This window comes from Ailuropoda melanoleuca, chromosome 2, assembly GCF_002007445.2.
Source record: "Ailuropoda melanoleuca isolate Jingjing chromosome 2, ASM200744v2, whole genome shotgun sequence".
NCBI classification, from domain to species: Eukaryota; Metazoa; Chordata; class Mammalia; order Carnivora; family Ursidae; genus Ailuropoda; species Ailuropoda melanoleuca.
Genome location: NC_048219.1, coordinates 43,026,998 through 43,049,954, shown reverse-complemented (window position 1 = coordinate 43,049,954; position 22,957 = coordinate 43,026,998). Strand labels below are relative to the sequence as shown.

At 34.2% G+C, this 22,957-nt stretch overlaps 2 protein-coding genes across 7 annotated transcripts in view; one reads left to right on the top strand and one right to left on the bottom strand.

Moving 5' to 3' along the window:
* SRSF11 (serine and arginine rich splicing factor 11) overlaps window positions 1-5,172 on the bottom strand; it is a 44,716-nt gene extending 39,544 nt beyond the window's left edge. For 4 of the 5 annotated variants that reach the window (XM_034653685.1, XM_034653687.1, XM_034653688.1 and 1 more), the window contains exon 1: window positions 5,043-5,155. The gene's annotated coding sequence lies outside the window, so the exon portion shown is untranslated. Of the gene's footprint in view, window positions 1-5,042 lie in introns of all 5 variants that reach the window. The other variant, XM_034653686.1, reaches the window with a different exon arrangement.
* A 60-nt stretch (window positions 5,173-5,232) lies between these two features.
* Window positions 5,233-22,957, top strand: part of LRRC40 (leucine rich repeat containing 40) — a 58,775-nt gene continuing 41,050 nt past the window's right edge. Inside the window, exons 1-4 of one of the 2 annotated variants that reach the window (XM_034653684.1) lie at window positions 5,233-5,435; window positions 18,730-18,911; window positions 19,987-20,060; window positions 22,619-22,748. In XM_034653684.1, the coding sequence (XP_034509575.1) occupies window positions 5,282-5,435; window positions 18,730-18,911; window positions 19,987-20,060; window positions 22,619-22,748 (540 nt within the window). In that variant the 5' untranslated portion in view covers window positions 5,233-5,281. The remainder of the gene's footprint in view (window positions 5,436-18,729; window positions 18,912-19,986; window positions 20,061-22,618; window positions 22,749-22,957) is intronic. The other variant, XM_002925823.4, reaches the window with a different exon arrangement.

The window sequence follows — 22,957 nt, the reverse complement described above, 5'->3', positions numbered from 1 at the left end:
ATGTAACTGTGATATTTTGAGTGATGGGAAAAAACTGATGTGGAAAAAAATTGTAGACAGTCTTAAAGTTATTCTGAAAGTTAAACTAGCACTTATCTTAATTGCAATTGTGAGTATATTCTGCCTTGAAATTTGGGTATCAAATTTTTAAGTAAAAATCTATTGATCTGAATGTGATTGTCAACAAACTACCAAATTTTTCTTATATTCTCCTCTTATCAACCTAAGTTGACACGAAGAATAAAGTCTCAGTGATTATCATATTATCTTATTAAAACAGTTGGGGAGCTTTGTTCCTATAGAACAATATTTGCCATGTATAATCATGTGATTTCTCTTTTTGAAGTATTGAGCAAATGAAGTTGTAAGCCATATCCAAAAGAACAAATTTATCAGCAGAGAATGATATAAAGTCAAATTTTAAAACAGTGGATTTTAATTAAAACCAATTTTTAAAGAGATTTATTTGATAGTGGTTTATGTGTTAATACATACAAATAACACAAAGACAGAATGATGTTACGAAGTACATTCTAGGGCTTGGTGCCCTAATTTTCTCTCATATTACTCTACTACTTTAAAGCAGGCAAATTCCAAAAGCCTATAAAGTTAGTATTTTCAGTCAGAGAGACATTAATCTTGGAAAAATGAGAAAGAAAATAGCTTTTAAAGGTTAGGGGTGGGAATCATTGGGAATAATGGGAGACATTCTCAGCTGATTTTAGAAAAGCCAATAAGCATTTATTTAATGACATAAAAAGACTGCTCTATAACCACCCATTTCAGCTTTTTCTTCTTCAATGGAAAGAAAATAAACCACAAAATAAAACTAATAGTAATCAGGATTTAAAAAATATGTTTTTTAACTAGTTCCTCCACTTTTCTTCAGAGGAAAAACACTAGCATGTAGAAGCCTTTTTATTTTATTTTTAAAAAGATTTATTTATTTATTTTACAGAAGGGAGAGGAAAAGAGGATTTTTTTTTTTTTTTTTAAGATTTTATTTATTTGAGAAAGAGAGCAGAGAACCCATCTCAGGACTTTGGGATCATGACCTAAGACCAACGCAGACACTTAACTGACTGAGCCATCCAGGCACTCTGGAAAGAGAGGCTTAATCAGACTCTGCATGGAGCCCCACGCTCGGCTTGATCTCACAACCCTGAGATCATGACCTGAGCCAAAACTAAGAGTCAGATGCTCAACTGACTGTGCCACCCAGGCACCCCATAAAAGGCTTTTCAAAAGAGGAAAATGAAAATATTTTCCTGAAGCCGGTGGACTGAAATTCTTTTGTATTGAAAGCACAGAGAAATGTTAAGACCCAACATTTCAATCAAATATTAAACCACTAGAGCAAGCTCATTGCTTTGACTCAAAAGTAAAAATGAGGGGCACCACCGGTTAAGCTCCCAACTCTCGGTTTCAGCTCAGGTCATGATCTCAGGGTCATGAGATCCAGCCCAAGTTGGGTTCCCCACTCAGCGCAGAGTCTGCCTGAGATTCTCTCTGCCTCTCTCCCTGCCCCTCCACTTGTGCTCTGTGTCTCTCGCTCTCTCAAATAAATAAATAAATCTTTAAAAAAAAGTAAAAAAGAGAAGCACAGGGAACATAAAAAAATATACAAATAACTATTCTAAAATAAAATGTACTCTCTCCAACAGAAAAAAATTATCACACACAACTCACTAATAACAAAATACAATTCAAAGCCACATTTGAAACTACGAATAAAAATGCAAAGTATGTACTGCCTTCAAGGAAATAGCATAGAATGTTTCCTACTGACTATTTTTAAAATTTGGTAATTACAGCATGAATGGAAACATGTGAAACTGCAAACTGAAATTTTTAAAGTAAACCAAAAGACATGTGTAAACAAACACTTGAAAAGTTGAATATTTAAAACATGGAGAGCCCCTGTGCTATATAATTTTGCTCTTGACTTTAATAATTTAAAACAACTTATTGATAGAGGGACAAACAGAGAAAACTTTGAATGAAAAATATATGAGAATGTAAATATTCAACTCAAGAAACATTTAATAAGCAATATATGTTAGGTTCACCAATGCCAATCAATAATGACAGTGTTAGGGGCGCCTGGGTGGCACAGCCGTTAAGCCTCTGCCTTCAGCTCAGGGCGTGATCCCAGCGTTATGGGATCGAGCCCCACATCAGGCTCCTCCGCTATGAGCCTGCTTCTTCCTCTCCCACTCCCGCTTGTGTTCCCTCTCTTGCTGACTGTCTCTCTCTCTGTCAAATAAATAAATAAATTCTTTAAAAAAAAATAATGACAGGGTTAAAAAGTGAAATGTTCTCTCAATAAATAACTTTACCATAAAATAGCAGTTCCCACTAATTAGGCAACACTCTGAAAGAGAAACATAATACTAATTCAAAATAGGCTACATCTAAATCTGTCAACACAAAAAGAAACTTCCTAGAAATGTCTGCAAAGCAAATTCACTTTGCTCTTAGTTGATAACATTTTTAAAACAAATGTGCTTAAAAATTTTGCACAAATTAATGCCATCTTGCTTTACTACGGTTTCTCGATTTGCCTACATAAATCCATCTTAACTGTACTTCTCAGCTTTGAAAAAAATCTAACATGTGGGAATGTTCATAAGAGTATTATAGACATGTTTGAAAATGTCTTACTGAATTGTGATGGTAGAGGTAAGCCACTCTATCTTACTTTGATTATAGCTTCCGTTATGAAACAGAACAGCATTTTCTGGCTGATGTAATTCTAAGGCTCGTATATTTTTTGTTTTTTCACTTTCTTTTTTCATTTGGCAAAGGAGATTGACAAGGGAAACCTTCCATTACCTTAGCAAAATGAATATAATAAATTGTAGCTAGGCAAATTCTGTTACAAAAGGTAGCTATGCAGTAGACTCTAGCCCCTGCACAGGAGACATCCATTTCCTTTTACTTCAAAAATCCATTTTTTTAAAAAGCAAATACTTTTGCTGAAATGCTCAACTTGAAAAAGGGTTGGGTTTTTTGTTTGCAATGCATTCTTCCTAAAGTAATACAATTGATACAATTGTATCAATATAAGTATTAAGTCCCAGGAATACAAGTATACATAACTATATCATTAAAGCAGCTCAATTCAAGTTGCTTAATCTGTACTTGCTACACAGGTATAATACACAGTGTACTATAGATACATACTAGTAAAATTTTTTACATATGTCAGTTTATATCTATTGAAGTTTACCACAAGCATATGGTCACTTGGATTTTCAGAATTACTTTGCCATTAAACAGAATTATGCTTCTCTTATACAAAATGCAGCAATGTTTACTATAAGTGTCAATAGTGAAATATTTAACTTCAAGTAAAAGCACAATGAATTAAAATATTATACCTTGCCTGTTATTTTAAAAAACATTGAACTGAAAAAAGAATCTATGATGGGGGAGGGGTGGCTACTCTAAGTTTTATACTTGAGCAATTCATCCTCCAAAGGTAGGGTGTTACATCCTACAAAAGAGGAAGTTTTTTCTCTAATAACACAAAAAGAAAACCCTCTTTTAAAACATAATTGAAGTGTCCCTTAAAATGGTTCTAGGATAAAGGCATTGAAAATGATGAAGTAAAAGCCACTAGCCATTAACAAGAAAGACTGGAGAGAGACCTGGGTTCATATTCTTGGCTACACCACTTACAGAAACTTGTGACCTTCATTCAGCAAGTTCTTTAATCCCTTTCAGCCTCAATTTCTTCACCTGCAAAACTGGTTATTGTGCTGAATAAGAGATAGCAAAGGAGGTATTAGCAAGGAGCCTGGCACTTAGGGCTCAGTAAGGTGACAATAATCATTACTCTCAAGATAAACTTGGGGTGGGGAGGAGGCTCATTAGTGAACTTGCAAAAACTAGGGTCGTTGAATTAAAATCAACTCTTCTTGCTTGGTAGTGTAACTACTGGTACTTTTCTGCTATTCACTTTTAGTGTAAAGAACTCTAAAAACCAGGAAGCAAAAGCGAGAGGGGGTTAAAAACTGAATTTTACAGGTACCAAGAACCTGGACTCAGGCAAAACTCCGTGTGCTGCAGAATTTGTCAGTGGGCCGTCATCCTACCTTTCAAATACCCTACCGATCCCCAGTTAATGGAGGGTTAGGAGGATATTTCCCGCTAAACGCCTTTTAAAACAAAATCACTTCAGGCAAAAGAAAAGTCTAGCACCCAACACAGTACTGAAGATGATGAGTTCCTAATTATTTGTTGAATGTATCAATATAGGTGTACATTTCAGACAGAAACTAACTATCCAGGAAAACTGACGTATTGAACAAAATTTTCATTTTCTATCCTGGAGTCCCTTTCCTCACCAAGCACTCAATATTTAAAGCTCTATCTTCACTTATTTAACCAACACCAACAGCAGCAGCAACAACAAAACTGAATGAGACAGGAATTATCTCTAAATTCACAAAAAAGAAGTAAGCTTTAAAAACGGTCAAATAAACTGCCTAAAGTTAGTTACAGGGCTGGTAAGATACAGAAGCAGCTGGGATTCGAACTCACATTTCCTGGGCTTCAAAGCCCAAGTTGTTTTCTCTACACTAAAGTTTGCGCCTCCACTTGTCTCTGTAAAATGTCCAGTGTTAAGAACATTTATTATTAAGCTTTTTTTTTTTTTCTCCTCTGATGCCAGCCCTTCCATTTCACACTACCTCCTATGCCGGGCTATAAACTAAATACAACAGCAAGCAAGGTGCACTAATTCTAAGAGTCCGGATATACGCGCGAAGAACACAAATCTGTTTTTGTGACGCCGGACGAAGGTCCGGCGCCACCACCGCAAACGACGAACACACGCTAGGGTCCAGAGAGGCTGCAGACCGCGCCCAGGTCTCAAGTTTTAGTCAAGGCCCACGTTCAGGCCAGGCGAGGAGAGAAGGTTATCCTTCCCTGACAACCCCGCCAAGGCGGGAGCACAGAAGAGAAGGTTGGAGTCGCAGTAACAGTACAAATAATAAACCCTTAAAGCCCCTCTTCAGCCCGTTAAACGCACTTACTTAAGCGAAGTAATTGCAAGACACAAGGCCGGCACCGGCAACGGAAAGGGCTCCTCTACCCTCCAGCCCAGGCACTGGCGGTGACGACATCGGGGCCGCGCCGCCGAGAGCGAAGGCCCGGCGGAAGGCCACGAGCACAGCGCACCGAGCGCGCGCTCACCGCTGGGGCGGGGTAGCATGCCGGCGCCACCTTTAAACGTCACGCGCCGGGCTCTGCTTCTGGCCTCAAGGGTTTGAACATGTCGCGCCTAAAGGGAGTGGCGGAGCGGGATACCCGAGTGGGTTTCAGAGCTGAGAGGAAAGAAGACTTCGGTGCTTCAGTACCGCAGGGGCTGTTAAAGGCAGCGAGGAAGAGCGGCCAGTTAAACCTGTCGGGTCGGAATCTCAGTGAAGGTAAGATCCAGAGATACGACCAGACTATGCTGTTAGAAAGCGCTTGCCCCTGGTAGGCTCCCTTTCCTTGGCCTGCTTTTGACCACCTTTGCCACAGTTTCCTAGCCACAACTCCAGGGTTCGAATTCAGGCACCCATCACATTCCCACTGGTTCGGTCAGGCCCGTTCGGTTCCTACTTTTCCTCAGGGAATAGTGAGCATATTTCCTAAATTGAGGCTCAAGATAGATGCCACACAAAGTGAATTTGAGACCGTCCTCAGAAACCTCGTAAAGATCAACAAACATCCATCTGAATACCATGAATGAATAATAGCCAAATGCTCTTGTGATTGTCTCTTGTGTAAGGGAGGGAGTGGGAAGTGGGGAGAGAGAATATAGCATTATTCCTGTTATGTTTTTCTCTAATTACATTCAGGTTTTAGGCTATCTGGGATTGAAACCTTCCATTTTCCTTTTAATGATTGTTTTTTTTTTGTTGTTGTTGTTGTGTCATGTATAGAGTAGACCAAGCAAATACTTTCGGAACAAATGAAAGGGTATATGACCTAAAATCTCTGCTCTACCTGGAAAAGCTTTTAATCAATGGAAACATAAATATTTTAAAACTACAGATGGACATGCACATTTGTTTTTCCCAGAGCCTGGAACATTTTCCTTGATCCCTGACTAGTGGTTTTTGCTTCCTGTAGGACGCTTCTGAAAGGTTACACCTCAGACAGGCCCTTCCTAACAACCCTAATCAATAAATACCATTGTTAACACTATGGTTTTCTTTTTTTAACCTGTTTAATTTTTAAATAACATTTATCACTATCAGAATTTATATTATGTATTTGTTTATTGTCTTCCCTGCTATCTCACTAGAACGTTAGTTTCATGAAATCCAGGAGCTTTGTGTTACTCATTGTTGTATCACTAACAACCAAAATAGTGCTTGGTTCATGATAGATTCTTATTAAATGTTTGTGGAAGGAATAAGCGAATGAATGAGTATTTCCAAATATTAAGTGGTGCACTAGAATGTACTTTTTGATTGGACCCAGATGATTTTGTCTATTAAAATTTAAGGAAGCAAATGAATTTTGATTCTTAACTCCATGATGCCATGATCAGGGCTTAGGTTATTATTAACAGAGCCTACCACAATACCTGGCACATACTAGGTACTCAATAAATTACGTTGAATGAGTGGATGTATAGTATTTCATAGAGGAGAAAAATATAAATGGAAGAAGCACATGGTTATCTGTAGCTTATGAATCAAAAAGAAATCCTTGTTACCATAATGTAGAAGGTGTCTATCTAGCTATAGCCTTCAACATCTCTTATCATTCAACCTTTGACACACAGACCACTGTAATTCTGAACCATGTATAGCCCCTTATGGAGCCATGCTCCTTATCTGCATATCTTTCCTCATGTAACTTTGAGATGTTTAATCTCATTGTACCTTATTTTCTCATTTATAATGTGGTAGTGATAATAGGGCCTACTAAGTTTAATTGAGATAATACACACAAGGTACTTGGTACATGAAAGGTACACAATAAAAATTGTTATCATTTTTATTGCTGTTGCCATTAACATTGTAATAGCTTCCTAAATGCTTTCCTGGATTTCTTTAAGTCTCACACTCTAAATCAGTGTCATTACCAAGAGTTATCTTTCTAAAACCTGGATCTTATTATGTCACTCACATTTAATGACTCCCCATACATCACAAGATTCAGTATAAAGTTCTTAGAGCAACATGCAAAAACCTTTTGAAATCCTGCCCTTAAGTATTTACAGGGTCCTCCCATATTTTCTCAGAATCCTATATTTTAACAACAATATCAGTAATAAAAAATTATTTCCCCCAAACAACTAATCTTTTAAAACAATCTTTTAGACTGTAGAACAATAGTCTTTTTAGAATAGTTTTAGGTTTCCCGAAAATTGAACAGATAGTACAGAGTTCCCATATACACCCTTCCCCAGCTTATAGTTTCCCCTTTGTTAACATTTTACATTAACGTACTTGTTACAGTTGATGAACTAATATTGATACATTATTATTAATTAAAATCCATAGTTCACATTACTGTTCACTCTTAGTATTGTACAGTTCTATGAGTTTTGACAAATGCATAATGTCCTGAATCCATCATTATGGCATCATATAGAACAGTTTTACTGGCCTAAAAATCCTCTGAGCTCTGCCTATTCATTCTGGCAAGCCTGGCAGCCACCAGTCTTTCTGCTTCTGTAGTTTTGCCTTTCCTCAAATATCATATATTTGGAATCTCACAATATGTAGCTTTTTCAGACTGGCTTTTTTTCACTAAGCAGTATGCATTTAAGGTTCCTCCATGTCTTTTTATGGCTTGATAACTCATTTCTTTTTGCCACTGAATATTATTCTATGGTATGGATGTACCATTTTATCCATTTACTTTTTGAAGGACATCTTTGTTGCTTACAGTTTTTGGCAGTTATGAATGAAGCTGCTATTTGTGCTCAGGTTTTTGTGTGGACGTAAATTTTCGACTAATTGGGTGTAAACCTAGGAGTGCCATTGCTAGATCACATGGTAAGAGTACGCTTAGCTTTATAGGAAATTGCCAGACTGACTTCCAGAGTGGATGTACCATTTTGCATTCTCAACAGCAATGAATCAAAGTTCTGTTGTTCCACATCCTTGCCACTATTTGGTATTATCAGGTTTTTGGAGTTCAGCCATTCTAATAAGTATGTAGTCCTATCTCAATGTTGTTTTGGTTTCCTATTCCCTAATGACATATGATGTGGAACATCTTTGCATAAGCTTGTTTGCCATCTGTATATCTTCTTTGGTGTGGTGCCTGTTCAGATCCTTTGTTCATTTTTTTATTTGGGTTGTTTGTTTTCCTACTGTTGAACATGGTTGTCCTTTGTCTTTGTATGCTGCATGTCTCTGTTCAGTAAGTTAGGGTTCAATGAATAAGCAATACGTAGAAGGCCAGTAGCCTGTTAGTTAGGATTTTTTAAAGTGTGTTATATGATGTATAGATAAAAGCTGCGTAAGTGACTTTGTTTTTTGACATAAAGTAATTGTAGAAAAATGATTGCTATTTTCTGAGAAACTTTTACTAACTTGTCCCTTTTACTGGTCTACATGTTGTTATATTTTAAAAATATACTCATTTTTTTAAAAGTCTTATTGGGGTGCCCGGGTGGTTCAGTCGGTTAAGCATCTGACTCTTAATTTCTGCTCAGGTCATGATCTCAGGGTCCTGAGATCGAGCCCCACATTGGGCTCCACGCTGGGCGTGGAGCTTGCTTAAAAATCACTTTCTCCCTCTCTCCCCTCCATCCCCCCTTGCTTTCTATCTCCAAATAAATAAATAAAAATAAAAAAGTCTTCTCATTATTTTTATTATTATCTCCAAATATTATTACCTAAAATTATGAATTATGTTCAAAAGCGATTATCAAACATGGCTTCTTTCTGATTGCTATCAATATGTATGAGATATCATGAGATATTTTATATGAAAGATATGAGATAATAAATGTGGAAGTGTTTGAATGCGTGGGGAGTTACAGATACTTATTTAATTTGCATTTGTTATATATCTTCTATCTATGTTTCTTCCAGATATTGTGAAGAAGCAAATTAACACTTCAAACAATATATAGTCACATAGGCATTTTAATATAAGTTTTATTCAAATTTATTTATTAAGAATTGCACATGTTAAACAACAAATTTTTGTGTTGTACTTCAGGTCTTTCTTCCCTCTATATTTATGCAGCAATTTAAAATTGCTCATGTCCATTATTTCTATATTGGAAAAATAGAACTTTACCTTTAATTTTGATGTATATAACCCAAAGCAATTAAAATTCTGTTTATTTTTTTTCTTAAATGGTGGCTTTCTTGAATTGATTGTTCTTAGTGGAAGCTCTAAGAGCAGTAAGACATTTTATTACCTAATAGGGTGTTAACTGGTACCCAGTACACATTAATTTTTACCTGTGACTGAAATGAGTACTCTTGATGGCTTTTAGTACCCTTTCTTTTGATAGGCCATAGTTCTTTTATGAAAATACCCACATATTATTTTCTTCTTTATAAAAGCATTATAGAAAAAGCATAATCTATAGAAAGCATAAAAAGGGAAAATAATCATTCAGGTTTAGTCACTGTTGACATTTTGACGGTTTCTAAAGTTTTTTGTGTGAATATGATGTATAATTTGCTTTTTGTTTTTTATTTTTAACAAATTTAGAATTGTACTGAGTCCTGCTGGACTTCTGTTTGGACATTTTTTTGGTGTCACTTGAATAATCTGATTATTTTTAATGACTGTAATATATCATGACTACTATAATTTATTTAAACATTTGAATATTGTTGGCATTTTTAAAGTTATTCTTGAGTGTCAGTTCTACAACTTACTGACAAAGATGTGCTGAAACAAAGTAACTGTTAATAACCAGCTTCAAAGAAGGATATTAGAAATATTCTGGACATTTTTGAATGACAGCTCTTTTTCTGAGCAAGTACACAAAAATGTATCATTGTTTGGTTTAGTATAGATATTGCAGCTTTTTCATTGGACCAGATAAAAGAAAGATGGAGTTGAAAAGGAGATATTGATTGTTGCCTTGTGGTTACGTGACATTGGTAGAATGGTGGTGTAGAAAATGTTTTTGGGTGATACGTCAAAAATTGAATGAAAGTAAAAGGTACCAGAGTTCGGAACAAAAGAATGCTATAAATTTTAAAGGAAAGCACATTGTTAAACTGACAAGAATATTGGTAAGTGGATACTTTACTAAACAAACCAATTAAATTTGTTTAGAAACCCTATTATTTGAAAGGGATATATGGGTATAAGGCTATCCTTATTTTGAGGAGAGCAGTTTGGTTAGTTTCCATTTGTGGAATTAAGTAAATAGGTCTAGGGCTTCTAGGCCATCTGTTTTAAGGTACTTAAAATTTGCCTTTTTCAGTATGTACAGTTTGTTATGACACAGTAAAAAGAGTAACATAAACCATATATTTCCCAAGTTTTAAATAACCGTTCTTAAATTTATATTAACTGTGTTCTGCTTTACTATTTAACTTAACTCTATTTTGACTACTGGTTATCTTAATTGAATTTAATAGTCTAAACAGTTAATAAGAATTAACCAAAGTATCAGATTTTAATAACAAATTAATCCAGAAAGAAACTATCGAGTGGATCATCCAAACAAGCTATTCTTGAACACTCTTAGAGATGAAAACAAGAGGAAAGTGTTTTAATCTGTATATAATGGCAGAATCTTGAGGTAAACATTTAGTTTTTAGTACACTGAAATCCAGGAAAGTCTGTTTGTTTGGATTATGAAGCAAGGAAATAGATGGTTAATTGAAAGCGCCATTCCTATTTCTTGGTCTGTTAAAATAGTTTTGAACTTCAGTGTTTCAGTCTCTTGAGAAGTGTATCTCAAGTTATTATCGGTGCCAAAATTTGTTTAATTATTTAGTGCAAAACTTAAGCTTATCCCTGTATTAATATGTTCACTCACTTGCATTTTAGTATGTTTTCTTGAGTAGGAGAGGACAGGGGGCGTTAGTTAAGTGAATGCCATCTGTCATAGATATTGTCACAGGAAAAGTACAGATTGGGAAGAATGGAATCACAGTTTCAGTGAGGCTTATCTTAACTATAAAACTGAATGTACCCTCAAATTAAAGTATAAACTCAAACTTGTTTTTCTCTTAAAGAGAAATGTTGAGATGTCCTCTTAAAGAGAAATGGTAAAAATGTTTTCTTTTTTGAACAGTTTCTTTTTCTTTTTCTTTTTTTTTTTTTTTTACAGTGTCCTGCTGGACTTCAAGAGAAAACAGTTCTCTTCATGCATTCTAACATAACAATGACTGAGGTGTTCTAAAACCCAAAGATACATTGCTCTGTATCAATCTCAAACTGAAACTGAGTTAATGCCTTCTATATAATTGTTTAATTTTACTCTGGTGGTGTGTGTGTATATGTGTATGTGTGTGTTTGTTTCTTAATAAACTTTAAAGATAGTCTGAAAGTGACATTGTAGTATTGTGGATCCTCAGTATGGGATTCTTTCTTTAATGTAAAGGGGCCATTGGTTGCCATGAATAAACTACTATGGAGAAATTTGGAATGTTTATCAATGAGCTTTCCCTGATCTTTTACATAGTGCTGGACTTACTGGTTTATTATTATAAAATCTTCATAATTGGGTAGAGGGTTTAGTGAATGGCATTTGTAGGATAAGCTGATATTAAAATATTATTCTGCACTTAGCAAAAGACTTTTTGTATTACTATTGCTGCATCCTAGCGTTTAAGTTAACTGTGGGGCCCTCTCATTTAATTAACAAGGAAATTGGTAACCAGAGATGTTGGATTACTCACCAGTTTGATTAGTTTCACAGTTTAAACCAAGGCTTAGTTCTCTGACTCTTTGGTCAGTGATACATCCATAATGTCCTACTGTGTATCATAGTTTAATATATTTACAACCTTTTGGAAGGTGGAATCTACATATATGAGGATATAGACCTTAATAGGAATGATTACGGTTTTCTCCTTTAAGGAAATATGTACTATGGGTGATCATTGTATCTGTGAAACTGTTCAAAACCATCAAAAAAAAGATTTTTAAATATCATGATTTGTTGCTCCTGTGGTTTTCTGGCTACATATTCTTTTATCTGTCCATGTAAACACCATTTTAAACATTTTTAAAGAATTTCTTTTCTGTTTCTTCCCTTACCCACTTCTAAGTATCTTCCCTAAATTAGGCAGTTCTTTGCCATAGTTTCTTTCTGGATTAATTTGTTATTAAAATCTGATACTTTGGTTAATTCTTATTAGCTGTTTAGACTATTAAATTCAATTAAGAAATTAAATTAAATTGGGTAGACTACAGACTACCATCTGTAGTCCCCATTTCTATAATTAGCTATCGTCAGTGAAGAAAGAGTAATATGCCCCCCAAAACATGCAAAGAAATCTTTTCTCAGTCTTTTTTAATGGCCATTCTGTTCATTGTGGAATCCTCTAGTCACCTATGGCTATTTAAATGTTAATTAACCAAAATTAAATAAAATTCACCTTAGCCACATTTTAAGTGTTAATAGCTGTATGCAGCTAGTGGCTACCATATTGAATAGTGCAGCATATAGGATGTTTGCATCATTGCAGAAAGTTGTATTGAGTAGTAGTGTTTGAGACAATTATCTTGTGAGAAATATATGTATCTGTGTGTGTAGGTATATATATGTATGTGTATTTATGCATATATATGTATACCTCAATTTGTTTACTCATTCACTTGAGATACACACACACGTGAATATATGCATACATAAGATTACCTTGATATATTACATTATTTTATTTTGAATTAACCTTATTGAGGTATAATTTATAAACAATGTGTGCATCCATTTTAAGTGTACCATTCAGCAAGTTTTGACATATATATATGTATACACACACATATATATATACATACATACAATTGTGTAACCACTACCACAATAAAAAATACAGAATATTTCCAACACTCAAAAAGTTCCCTTTAGCCCCTTTTTATCAGTCAACCCCTCACTGCTAATTCCACACAACCGGTAATCTGCTTTTTGTCAATATATATTAGCTGCTTCTAGAATTTCATTTAAATGGAATTATGCATTTGGAATTTTTGTTTTGTTTTAGGCTTCTCTTAGTATGTTTTCTGAGGTTCATCCATGTTGTTTATATCAGTAATTTTTTTATTGTTGAGTAATAGTCCATTGTATGTATATTCCTCAATTTTTTATCCATTCATCTGTTGATCAACATTTGATTTGCTTCTAGTTTTTGGCTATTATGAATAAAACTGCCATGAGCTTTCAAGTACAGTCTTTGTGTAGACATATGTTATCCATCCTGTTGAGTTACATACCCAAGAATAGAATTGCTTGACATATAATGATAAGTATATATTTAACTTCATAAGAATTTACCAACCTTTTTGCTCCTAGTAAACATGAGAGATTCAGTTGCTCCAGGTCATTACCAACACTTTGTATTGTCAGTCTTTTTGACGTTAGCCATTCTTGTGCTTGTGTTATAGTACCTCCTTATGGTTTTATTTACATTTCCTTAATGACTCATGATGTTGAGCATCTTTTTCAACTGTTCATTGGCCATTTGTATATCTTCCGCCAAGTGTTCAGATTTTTTTGTCCATTTTTAAATTGGACTATTTGTATTTAAGTTGTAAGACCTTTTGTATTTTGGGGATAGAAGTACTTACCGGATTTCTGTCTCTGTTGATATCTAATATAATTTCCTGGTCTGAGGATTAATGATTTCTTTAGAAAAACATACGGTTTCAATTTTGAGGAAGTCCAATTAATTACTTTTCTTTTGGGATTTGTACTTTTTCTGTACTAAGAAATGTTATGCATCCAGGGGCTGTGAAGATTCTCGCCTCCTGTTTTTAGAATTTTTATAGTTTTGTCTTTCATATTCAAGTTTATGATTATTGTAAGTTAATTTTAGAGTGTATCATAAGGTAAAGAATGAGGTTCATTTTTTTTAACCATATGAATTTACAGTTCCAATGCCATTTGTTGAAAAGACTATTTCTTATTAAATTGGCGCTTCTGTTGAAAATCAATTGACAATGTATTATTCCATGGAATTTTCCTGAACTCATCTTTTCTATTGATTTGTATATCCTTATACTAATACACTGTCTTGACGAGTTTTGTGGTAAGACTATTTAAATCAAGTACTATTAAGTTCTACTTTTTTCTACTGTTTCAAAAATTATTTAATCTAATTTAGTTCTTTTGAGTTTTGATAATACATTCTAGAATCAGCTTGTTAATTTCTATAGAAACACCATCTGGGATTTTGATTAGGATTGTACTGAATCTCTAAGTCACCTTGGGGAGAAGTGACAACTTAATTAGTTTGTAATGTATATTTATCTGCTTATCTAGACCTCCAAATTTTCACAGCACTATTTTTTATTTTCATACCACAGATTTTGCATATATTTGTTAAGCTTAGCCCTGAGTATTTCATAGTTTTAGATGCTGTGTCTTATAAATCTTTAAGCATTTAAAAAATATTTTCATTAATTGATTGCTAATACACAGAAGCATGGTTGATTTTTTTATATTAACCTTGAATTCTGTGGAATCTCTAAACCCATTCCATATAATTTTTTTTATAGATTCCTTAGGATTTTCTACATAGATGATCATGTTTTCTACTAATAGAGACGGTTTTACTTTTTCCTTTCCAATCTGAATGCCATTTTTTAATTTAAATTTAAATTTAATTTTTAATTTTAATTTCCCTTATCTTACTGCATTGGTCAGGACCCAGAGTAAAATTCTGAAGTAGTGATAATGGATGGGCATCCTTGTCTTAAGAAAGCACTGAGAGAAAACACTTAGTCTTTACCATTATGTCTGATGTTAGCTATATGCTTTTCATAGAAACCCTCTATTAGGTCGAAGGAATTCCCTTAAGTACTTAGTTTTTTGAGAGCTTTTATCTTGTTTATTTTTGTCAGTTTTTTCTTTTTTTTGCATTTCTTGAGAATCATTGGTGTCTTTTTTTCTGTTAATATGATAGATCACACTGATTGATCTTCAAATGTTAAAACAGCCTTGCATTCTTGATGTAATTCTCACCTGGTTGTGATGTATTTTTTATATGTAGGTAATAAATTTCTTAAGGAATTTTGGGCCTCTAATCATTAGGGAGCTTGGTTTGTAGTTTTTTTTTTCTTTTTCTTTTTTTCTTTTTTTCTTTTAATGTCTTTGTCTGGTTTGGTATCAGGGTAATGCTGGCTTTATAAAATGAGTTGGGGATTGTTCTTTCCTCCATTTTCTGAAAGAGTCTGTGTAGAATTAGTATCATTTCTACTCCAAATGTCTGTTAGAATTCACCAATGAAGCCATCTGGGCCTGGAGTTTTCTTTGTTTTAAATGTGTTTTCAGTATTTAAATGGGAATATTTAAAATAGCAAATTCAATTTTTTTAATAGATGCAAGGCTACTCTGGTTTGATATTGCTGTTGTGGTTTTTCCCCCTTTCAAGGAATTTGTCCATTTTATTTAAGCTGTTGAATTTATAGATGTAAAGTTGTTTATAATATTCCCTTATCCTTTTAATATCTGTAGGATCTAAGGTGATACTCCAGTTTTCAAAGAACCAGGTATTGGTTTCATTGTTTTTTATCTATTCCGTTTCATTGATTTCTGCTCTTTATTTCTTTGCTTCTGTTTACTTGGGTTTAATTTGTTCTTTTTCTACTTTATGATTATAGCTTAGATCATTATAAAATGAGATTATGTATGAAGCAAGACTAGACATGAGTTGATAATTGTTATAGGTGGGTGATGGATATATGGAGTGTTACTTCATTATACTATTCTTTAAATTTATGTATATATTTGACATTTTATATAATACTTTAAATATTACATAAAGCAAATGAGGGACACTTGGGTGGCTCAGTTGGTTACATGCCCAAAACTTGATCTCAGCTCAGGTCTTGATCTTAGGGCTGTAAGTTCAAGCCCTGTGTTGGCCTCCATGCTGGTGTGGAGCTAAATAAACAAACAAACAAACAAACCAACCTGAGTACGTAGTAATTTTTGTCACATTTATATGCCTGTTGACATTTATTTTTACCTGATAGTATCTGTTTCATGCATTGGTAAGCTATTTTAGGATGGCTCTATAGAATTCCTCAATAATTAGGACTTTTTATAACTTTTAGTGGTTCTTTGTATTTGTGGGTAGAGGAAGAAAAGTGACATAGATCTTGATGCTATAAGCTCTTGGGATACCTCACAAACAGTAATGGGGAAAAGAACGAGCAATATGTCAGGGTTTATGGAAAAGCAAATTGATACATGTTCAGTAACAATATAGTATCAACAGTTATCCATCCCTTGATAGTTCCCAGAAGAACAATTTTGCTAACAAAAAAAATCTGAAATAATGATAAAATTGTAACATTCATTTAGTGTAGTTGATATGTAACAGGTATTTTATGTTGTGTATGAACTTCTTGTGCTCCCCGCCTTTGTCCTCACCAAAATTTGTTACTACATTGCTTTTTTAATTATAATTATCTTAATGTATCTATATATAGGTGTCAGAGAAAAATAGATACACAAATGCTCTATATATTTTCTCTGGCATAGAGTTGTGCGTATCATAGAGTTTCTTCTGTACCTTTTTGTGTGTGTTTTGTATTGTTTTGTTTTGTCTTGTTTTTTTGTTCTGGAAATATTGGCTGGTGACTGAACCTGGGCGGCACATCGGTAACTTTAAAAAAAAATTTCTCAAGAGTAACATTGATATTTAGTCAAATACATGAGCATCCCCATTTCTATGGCCTCTTCTGGTGTCAATAAATTCACATGCTAATCTGAGTTGATCTGTGTTTCATATTCTCACTTAACCATCCATACCCATATGCCAAAATAATATAATAATAATAATAATAATAATAATAATAATAGCAGCAGCAGCAGTAGTAATAGTAATAATGGTACATTTTATGGTGCTTTTGCTCTCGAAAAAGTTAGGGAGAATGAGTTCTTTTTATTTTGCTTTGCTTTAAAGATAAACCTCTATCCACAAACTGAAACATGAATGGACTTATATTCTATAATATTCATATTAGTTGGATTCATTGGTAGAAGTATAAAGAAGAGACTACCTAACCAGAGAGAAGGGGTAGGAGAGGGATCATTCTAATATGAATATAGGTACCCCATTTTTTTTGAAGGAGTGTAAATCTCATGGATTGCAGGAGCTTTGCTTTGCTTCTATAAAACCATGTATCAGATTAGTAGTCCTGTATTATACTTCAGTGTCCTCAACTTGAAAATTTGACCACACCTTTCTATTTAGTCTCATTCTGAAATCTTAGTCAGTGACTGCAGGATATAACCAATTGTTGCCTTGATTAATAACCGCTCAAAGTTCTAAATCATACTTCTATGTAGTCCTACTTCTATGAAGGATTTTTTTTTTTTTTTTTTTTTTTATTTTATGTATTTGAGAGAGAGCCCAAGTGGGGGCAGGGGCTGAGGGCAGAGGGTGAGGGAGAAGCAGGCTCTGCACTGGGCAGGGAGCCCAATGTGGAGCTCGATCCCTGGACTCTGGGATCATGACCTGAGCCGAAGGCAGACACTTAACCGACTGAGCCACACAGATGCCCTGGAATGAAGGACTCTAAAATAGTTTTGCTACAATGCTATAGCAAGTTAATAACCTTCTGGACTTTCAGATTTTATAGTGGACTCTCCCTGTTCAACTTATATGGTCTTATTTGCTGTGTTTAAGAAGTTACTGTATTTGCTGTAGTAGAATTCACACAATGTTGTGTGCTGGAGTAAGAAATAAAATTTTATGTTAGGTATTTTAGCAGCTACCAGAATTAGTTATACCTTCCAAATGAGAGTCAAGACAATATAGCTATGCAGGTGTTTGAATCCCATTTCTGCTACCTACTAGCTGTATAGCCCTGGGTAAATTATACATTCTGTGCCCCATTTTTCTTGTCTATAAAATGAGAATAGTAACAGCACCTACCTCACAGAATTATTATGAGGTTTAAATGAGTGTGTTAGAAAATTGCCTGGTATTTATAAATGTTAGCTATTATTAGCTATTTTATTACTAGTGCTTTACCAGACAGTGTATACTCCTATTATAAAACTTACGACATCACCTTATAAATGTTGATTTTCATGCTTTTATTGTATTAGCATAATGGTAAAGTCCCTTCTTTATTGTCTTACATATCTACTACAGTGTCCTGTGCAGGGTATGTGTATAGTAAATATAGTTGAATGAAAATAAAAGTAAGGGACACCTGGGTGGCTCAGATGGTTAAATGTCTGCCTTCGGCTCAGGTCATGATCTCAGGGTCCTGGGTTCAAGTCCCGCATCATGCTTCTTGCTCAGTGGGGAGGCTGCTTCTCCTTCTCCCTCTGTCTGCCCCTCCTTTCGCTTGTGCTCTTTCTCTCTCAGACAAATAAATATATAAAATCTTAAAAAAAAAGATAAAAGTAAGATTTAATTTATTAAATACATATTCTGTTTTGAATAAAGTAAACTTTAGTTGTAATTCATTGCTCTTTGAATTTTTAAAAAGTTTTTAATGTTTCAAAAAATATTTTTTGGTAGATAAACTGGCTATTATAAAAATATGTCACTTAGTATCTCACTTCTTGTTTTCTTTTTGGTGTGGTGTTGATGGAAATAGTACCTCAGTGTGTCTGGAGAATAAATGTGGATATTCCTGAGGAAGCTAATCAGAATCTTTCATTTGGTGCTACTGAGCGATGGTGGGAGCAGACGGATTTGACCAAACTGATCATATCCAACAATAAACTTCAGTCACTTACAGATGACCTACGACTCCTGCCTGCGCTCACTGTTCTTGATGTAAGTTGACTGATGTAAATATGGGTCATTAGATAAAGAGACTCTAAAGGTAAATTTAGGCTTTGATAAGCAGAAAACACATGTTTAATTGGTAGAATGCAAGGAAGAATGAATTATTGATAGGCATAACATGATGGTTAAGAGTGAACTTACAAAACCTCAGGCTTCCAATTCTGGCTGCGTCACTTGATAGCTGTGTGACCTTGGGAAAGTTACTTCATTGTACCTCAGTTTCCACATCTATAAACCAGGACTGACACTACTACCTATTTTTAAAAATTGTTCTTAGAATTTAATGCATTATTGCATGCAAACAGAATTTGTATTTAACAAGTGGTTGTGGTTGCTCATTTCTTATTTTATTGCTGTTTTTTTTCTCTTCATTATTCTAGACATTAAAGAAGTACATGAAATTAATTTTTTTTAAACTTCAGTATTGACTTATGAACTTAACTTTTTGTGTGTTTATTCAAGGAGTATTTTTTAGTCTCATTGAGATGTCATATTGTAAAGCATGAGTAGTTTATTTCACAATCTATGGAGTTCTGATGTACTAAACTTAGGAACATCAGAAATCTTCCAATTCATGTCTGAAAGTGTTGGATCTGGTCAAATTTCTAGAGAGGCTTTGTCCTCACTTGCAAGATGAATGGATTGGCTTAGATGTTCTCTAAGGTTCCTTGTATCTTGAAAATAATATGAGAACATAATAGAGGTCCCCCTCCTTTCTCTTTTTTTCTTTTTTTGTGTATGTTGTCATAAATCATACCATCAAGTGCTATTAGTTTCTAACCCTCTTATCTCTCATTTGAGATTGAAATTCCACTCAATGAGGTAAAGTTTTTTTTTAATTGTATTATTTAAAATTGATGACTTATCACTTCATGATTTTTGAACAGGAGCTTGGTCAACTTCAGATTCCTTTTCTAATTCTATACATAGAGCAAATTAACAATACTCCAACTGTACTATTGAATTAGAATAACAGAATTATTGTGGAAAAATTTTGTATAATGGCAAACTCATATGGTTAAATATAAGACTAAGATATTGACTGTTTCTTAATAACTTTCAGATACATGATAATCAGCTGACATCCCTTCCTTCTGCTATAAGAGAGTTAGAAAATCTTCAGAAACTTAATGTCAGGTAAAATTTAAGCTTATTTAATTTCAGTATTGCTAATATAAGGGTGTAAATCTAATCTTTAAAATTTTTTTCTAGTAACAGAGTAAGAATTTAAAATTTTCTCAGATTATTTTTGTTTTAGAATTGCTTACATGTTTTTCTGATTTTCCAAATGTAAGGCCAGTTGATTTTTTTAAAAGTACTTTTTGTTTTATTTATTTATTTATTTAGTTTTTAAAAAGATTTCTTTATTTGGGAGAGAGAGTGAGAACATGAGTGAGCAGGGAGACAGAGGGAGAGGGGCAAGCAGACTCCCTGCTGAGCAGGGAGCCCGAGGACCTGGGGCTCAATAGTAGGACCCTGGGATAATGACCTGAGCTGAAGGCAAATGCTTAACTGACTGAGCCACCCAGGTGTCCTCTTTCTGTTTTATTTTTATGTAACAAAACCTTACTGATTATTTTAGTAACCTTTTTGTTGATATCTCAGGTTTTAAGTTATTTTGATATTCTAAAAAATACCTAGGTTAAGCAATAGGAAAAAATTTGAAATAATTCTTTCATTAATGATGGAAAATGTCATGGTTTTAGTATTAGTAGTTTTTAAACTTTTCTGAGGACTCCTAGAGTTCTGCAGATATGCTTCGGGTACTCGTTGATAGGTATGTGGGAAGCCAGGTGGCTAAGGCTCTGGCTAACTTGGTTTGCCCTTCAGTACACATCTAGTCTTCTAAGAAATGTTAAATACCTATGTTATTACATATACACAGATTAAGGGAAAGGGATTTGGGAAGATTTCATAGGAGATAATATAAAAAGGTTTATTAAGTGTTCAAAACATAGTTTGAAAAACTTTGGTTTATGAAATTGGTATGGTTACAGATCTATGTAACATAGCATAGTCAAGTCTCAGTGTTCTGTGGGTAAGTTAATTGCTTTGAGGGAAAATCGTTCCTTAACACGAGAGACTGTGGACTCTGGGAAACAAACAGGGTTTCAGAGGGGAGGGGGGTGGGGGATTGGGCTAGGCTGGTGATGGGTATTAAGGAGGGCACGTATTGCATGGAGCACTGGGTGTTATACATAAATATTGAATCATGGAACACTACATCAAAAACTTAAAAAAAAAAAAGGGGTATGTAGTGATTCCTCACCAAAAAAGAAAAGAAAATGGTTCCTTAAGTTATAGTCCTCATCTGTTGAAAAAATTACCACAAATCAGCAAAAATATCTATACATAAAAGGTGCTAATTGTTTAGAGCTACATCAGAACCTCTTCCCCATACAAGTCCAAGGCTTGCATATGACCTGCAAAGGCAAGAATGGGGAGGGTTGAGAGAATATGTGAGGGAATATGGATTGGGTATGGCTTTAGCTCTAGCTTCCGACACTTCAAAATATAATAGTTAGGTTGGAGGAAATAGATGGGAAGAGGAATGGAGGAAATATGTAGCTAGAATTACATCTCTGCCCAGCTGCATCCCTGTGAAATCTACAAAGATTTCAATTAAGTGACCAAACAATAACAGACAGTTCTTGATAGTTTTTTAGTGGTTTTTATTTATTTTAGAAGACATCTTTTAGTATTTTTGTTTCAACTAGTTTTATTTTTATATAATTTAAGTTTATTTTTACCCCATTGTATTTCTCATTTCATCCTGTTATTTGTTAAGTAGTTGTAGATGGCATGAAAATAGAATAGAATTCCTAAGTAAATAGTTGAGATAATCTGGGAATAAATTAAATCAGGTCATCCCTTAATTATTAGGGAATGTATTATCTTCAGTGACTTGGGACTTCTAAAACAATAAACCAAGTATCTCTACAGAAGAACTGAGCTGAAAAGTTAAGACTAAGTACAAAGAAGAGTGGAGTTGTATATTACATTCAGCTGGACATGCCAGCCCTTTAAACAGGAATAGCTATTTTTGTCTTGAGTTCTAGCTTAAAAACATAATCCTCATAGAAGCTGTGACTCCGTTGAAGTGTATATGTGCCCATATCTCTGTCACAATTCTAAAATTCAGATACAGGGGCGCCCGGATAGGGCTCAGTAGGTTAAGTGTCTGACTTCGGCTTAGGTGATGATCTTGCGGTCCTGGGATGGAGCCCCACTTCAGGCTCCCTGCTCAGTGGAGGGCCTGCTTTTCCCTCTCCCTTTTCCCCTCCCCCAACTTGTGCTCTTGTGAGCACTCCTCTCTCTCTCGAATAAATAAAATCTTTAAAATAAAATAAACTAAAATTTAGGTACAGTATGAAAAATTAAGAGCCCAGTGTATCCTTTCACATTGCATATAAAATCAAGAATGGGTTATAAGGAAGCAATCAAAAGTTCACAAATTATTTGGTTAAAAACCTTTATTTCTTTGTTTTCTTTGAAACTGTCAATTAGATTACTTTAGATGACTATAATCTTAATGAGTTATATACTTTTAGGATGTGAAATTTGATACGTTTTAGAATTAGTAACCATATTTCATTTTTAAAAATGAGCCCATGTAGTTGGTTAGCAAAAATACCTTTACAAATATTTATTATGTTATTACCAAATTACTGAGCATTTATTTTATCAATCAATAGCCATAATAAACTGCAAATACTTCCTGAAGAAATTACAAATCTAAGAAACCTGAAAGGCCTATATCTCCAGCATAATGAACTAACTTGTATACCAGAGGGATTTGAACAACTTTTCAATTTAGAAGATTTGGTAAGTTGTGATTTTCCAATTTTTATATAATTTGGAGCTGATGAGATTTTTCTTCAGGGTGAGAAATTGGGTGTATGATTGAAATCATGAAAAACATGGACAGCTGATTATATGATTAGATTATCAGAAACTGCATTTCAGTTAGATTTCTAAATTAGTAATTGTAAATATATTTTTCCTATTTTTTCTTATAAAATCGCCTTAGGTTT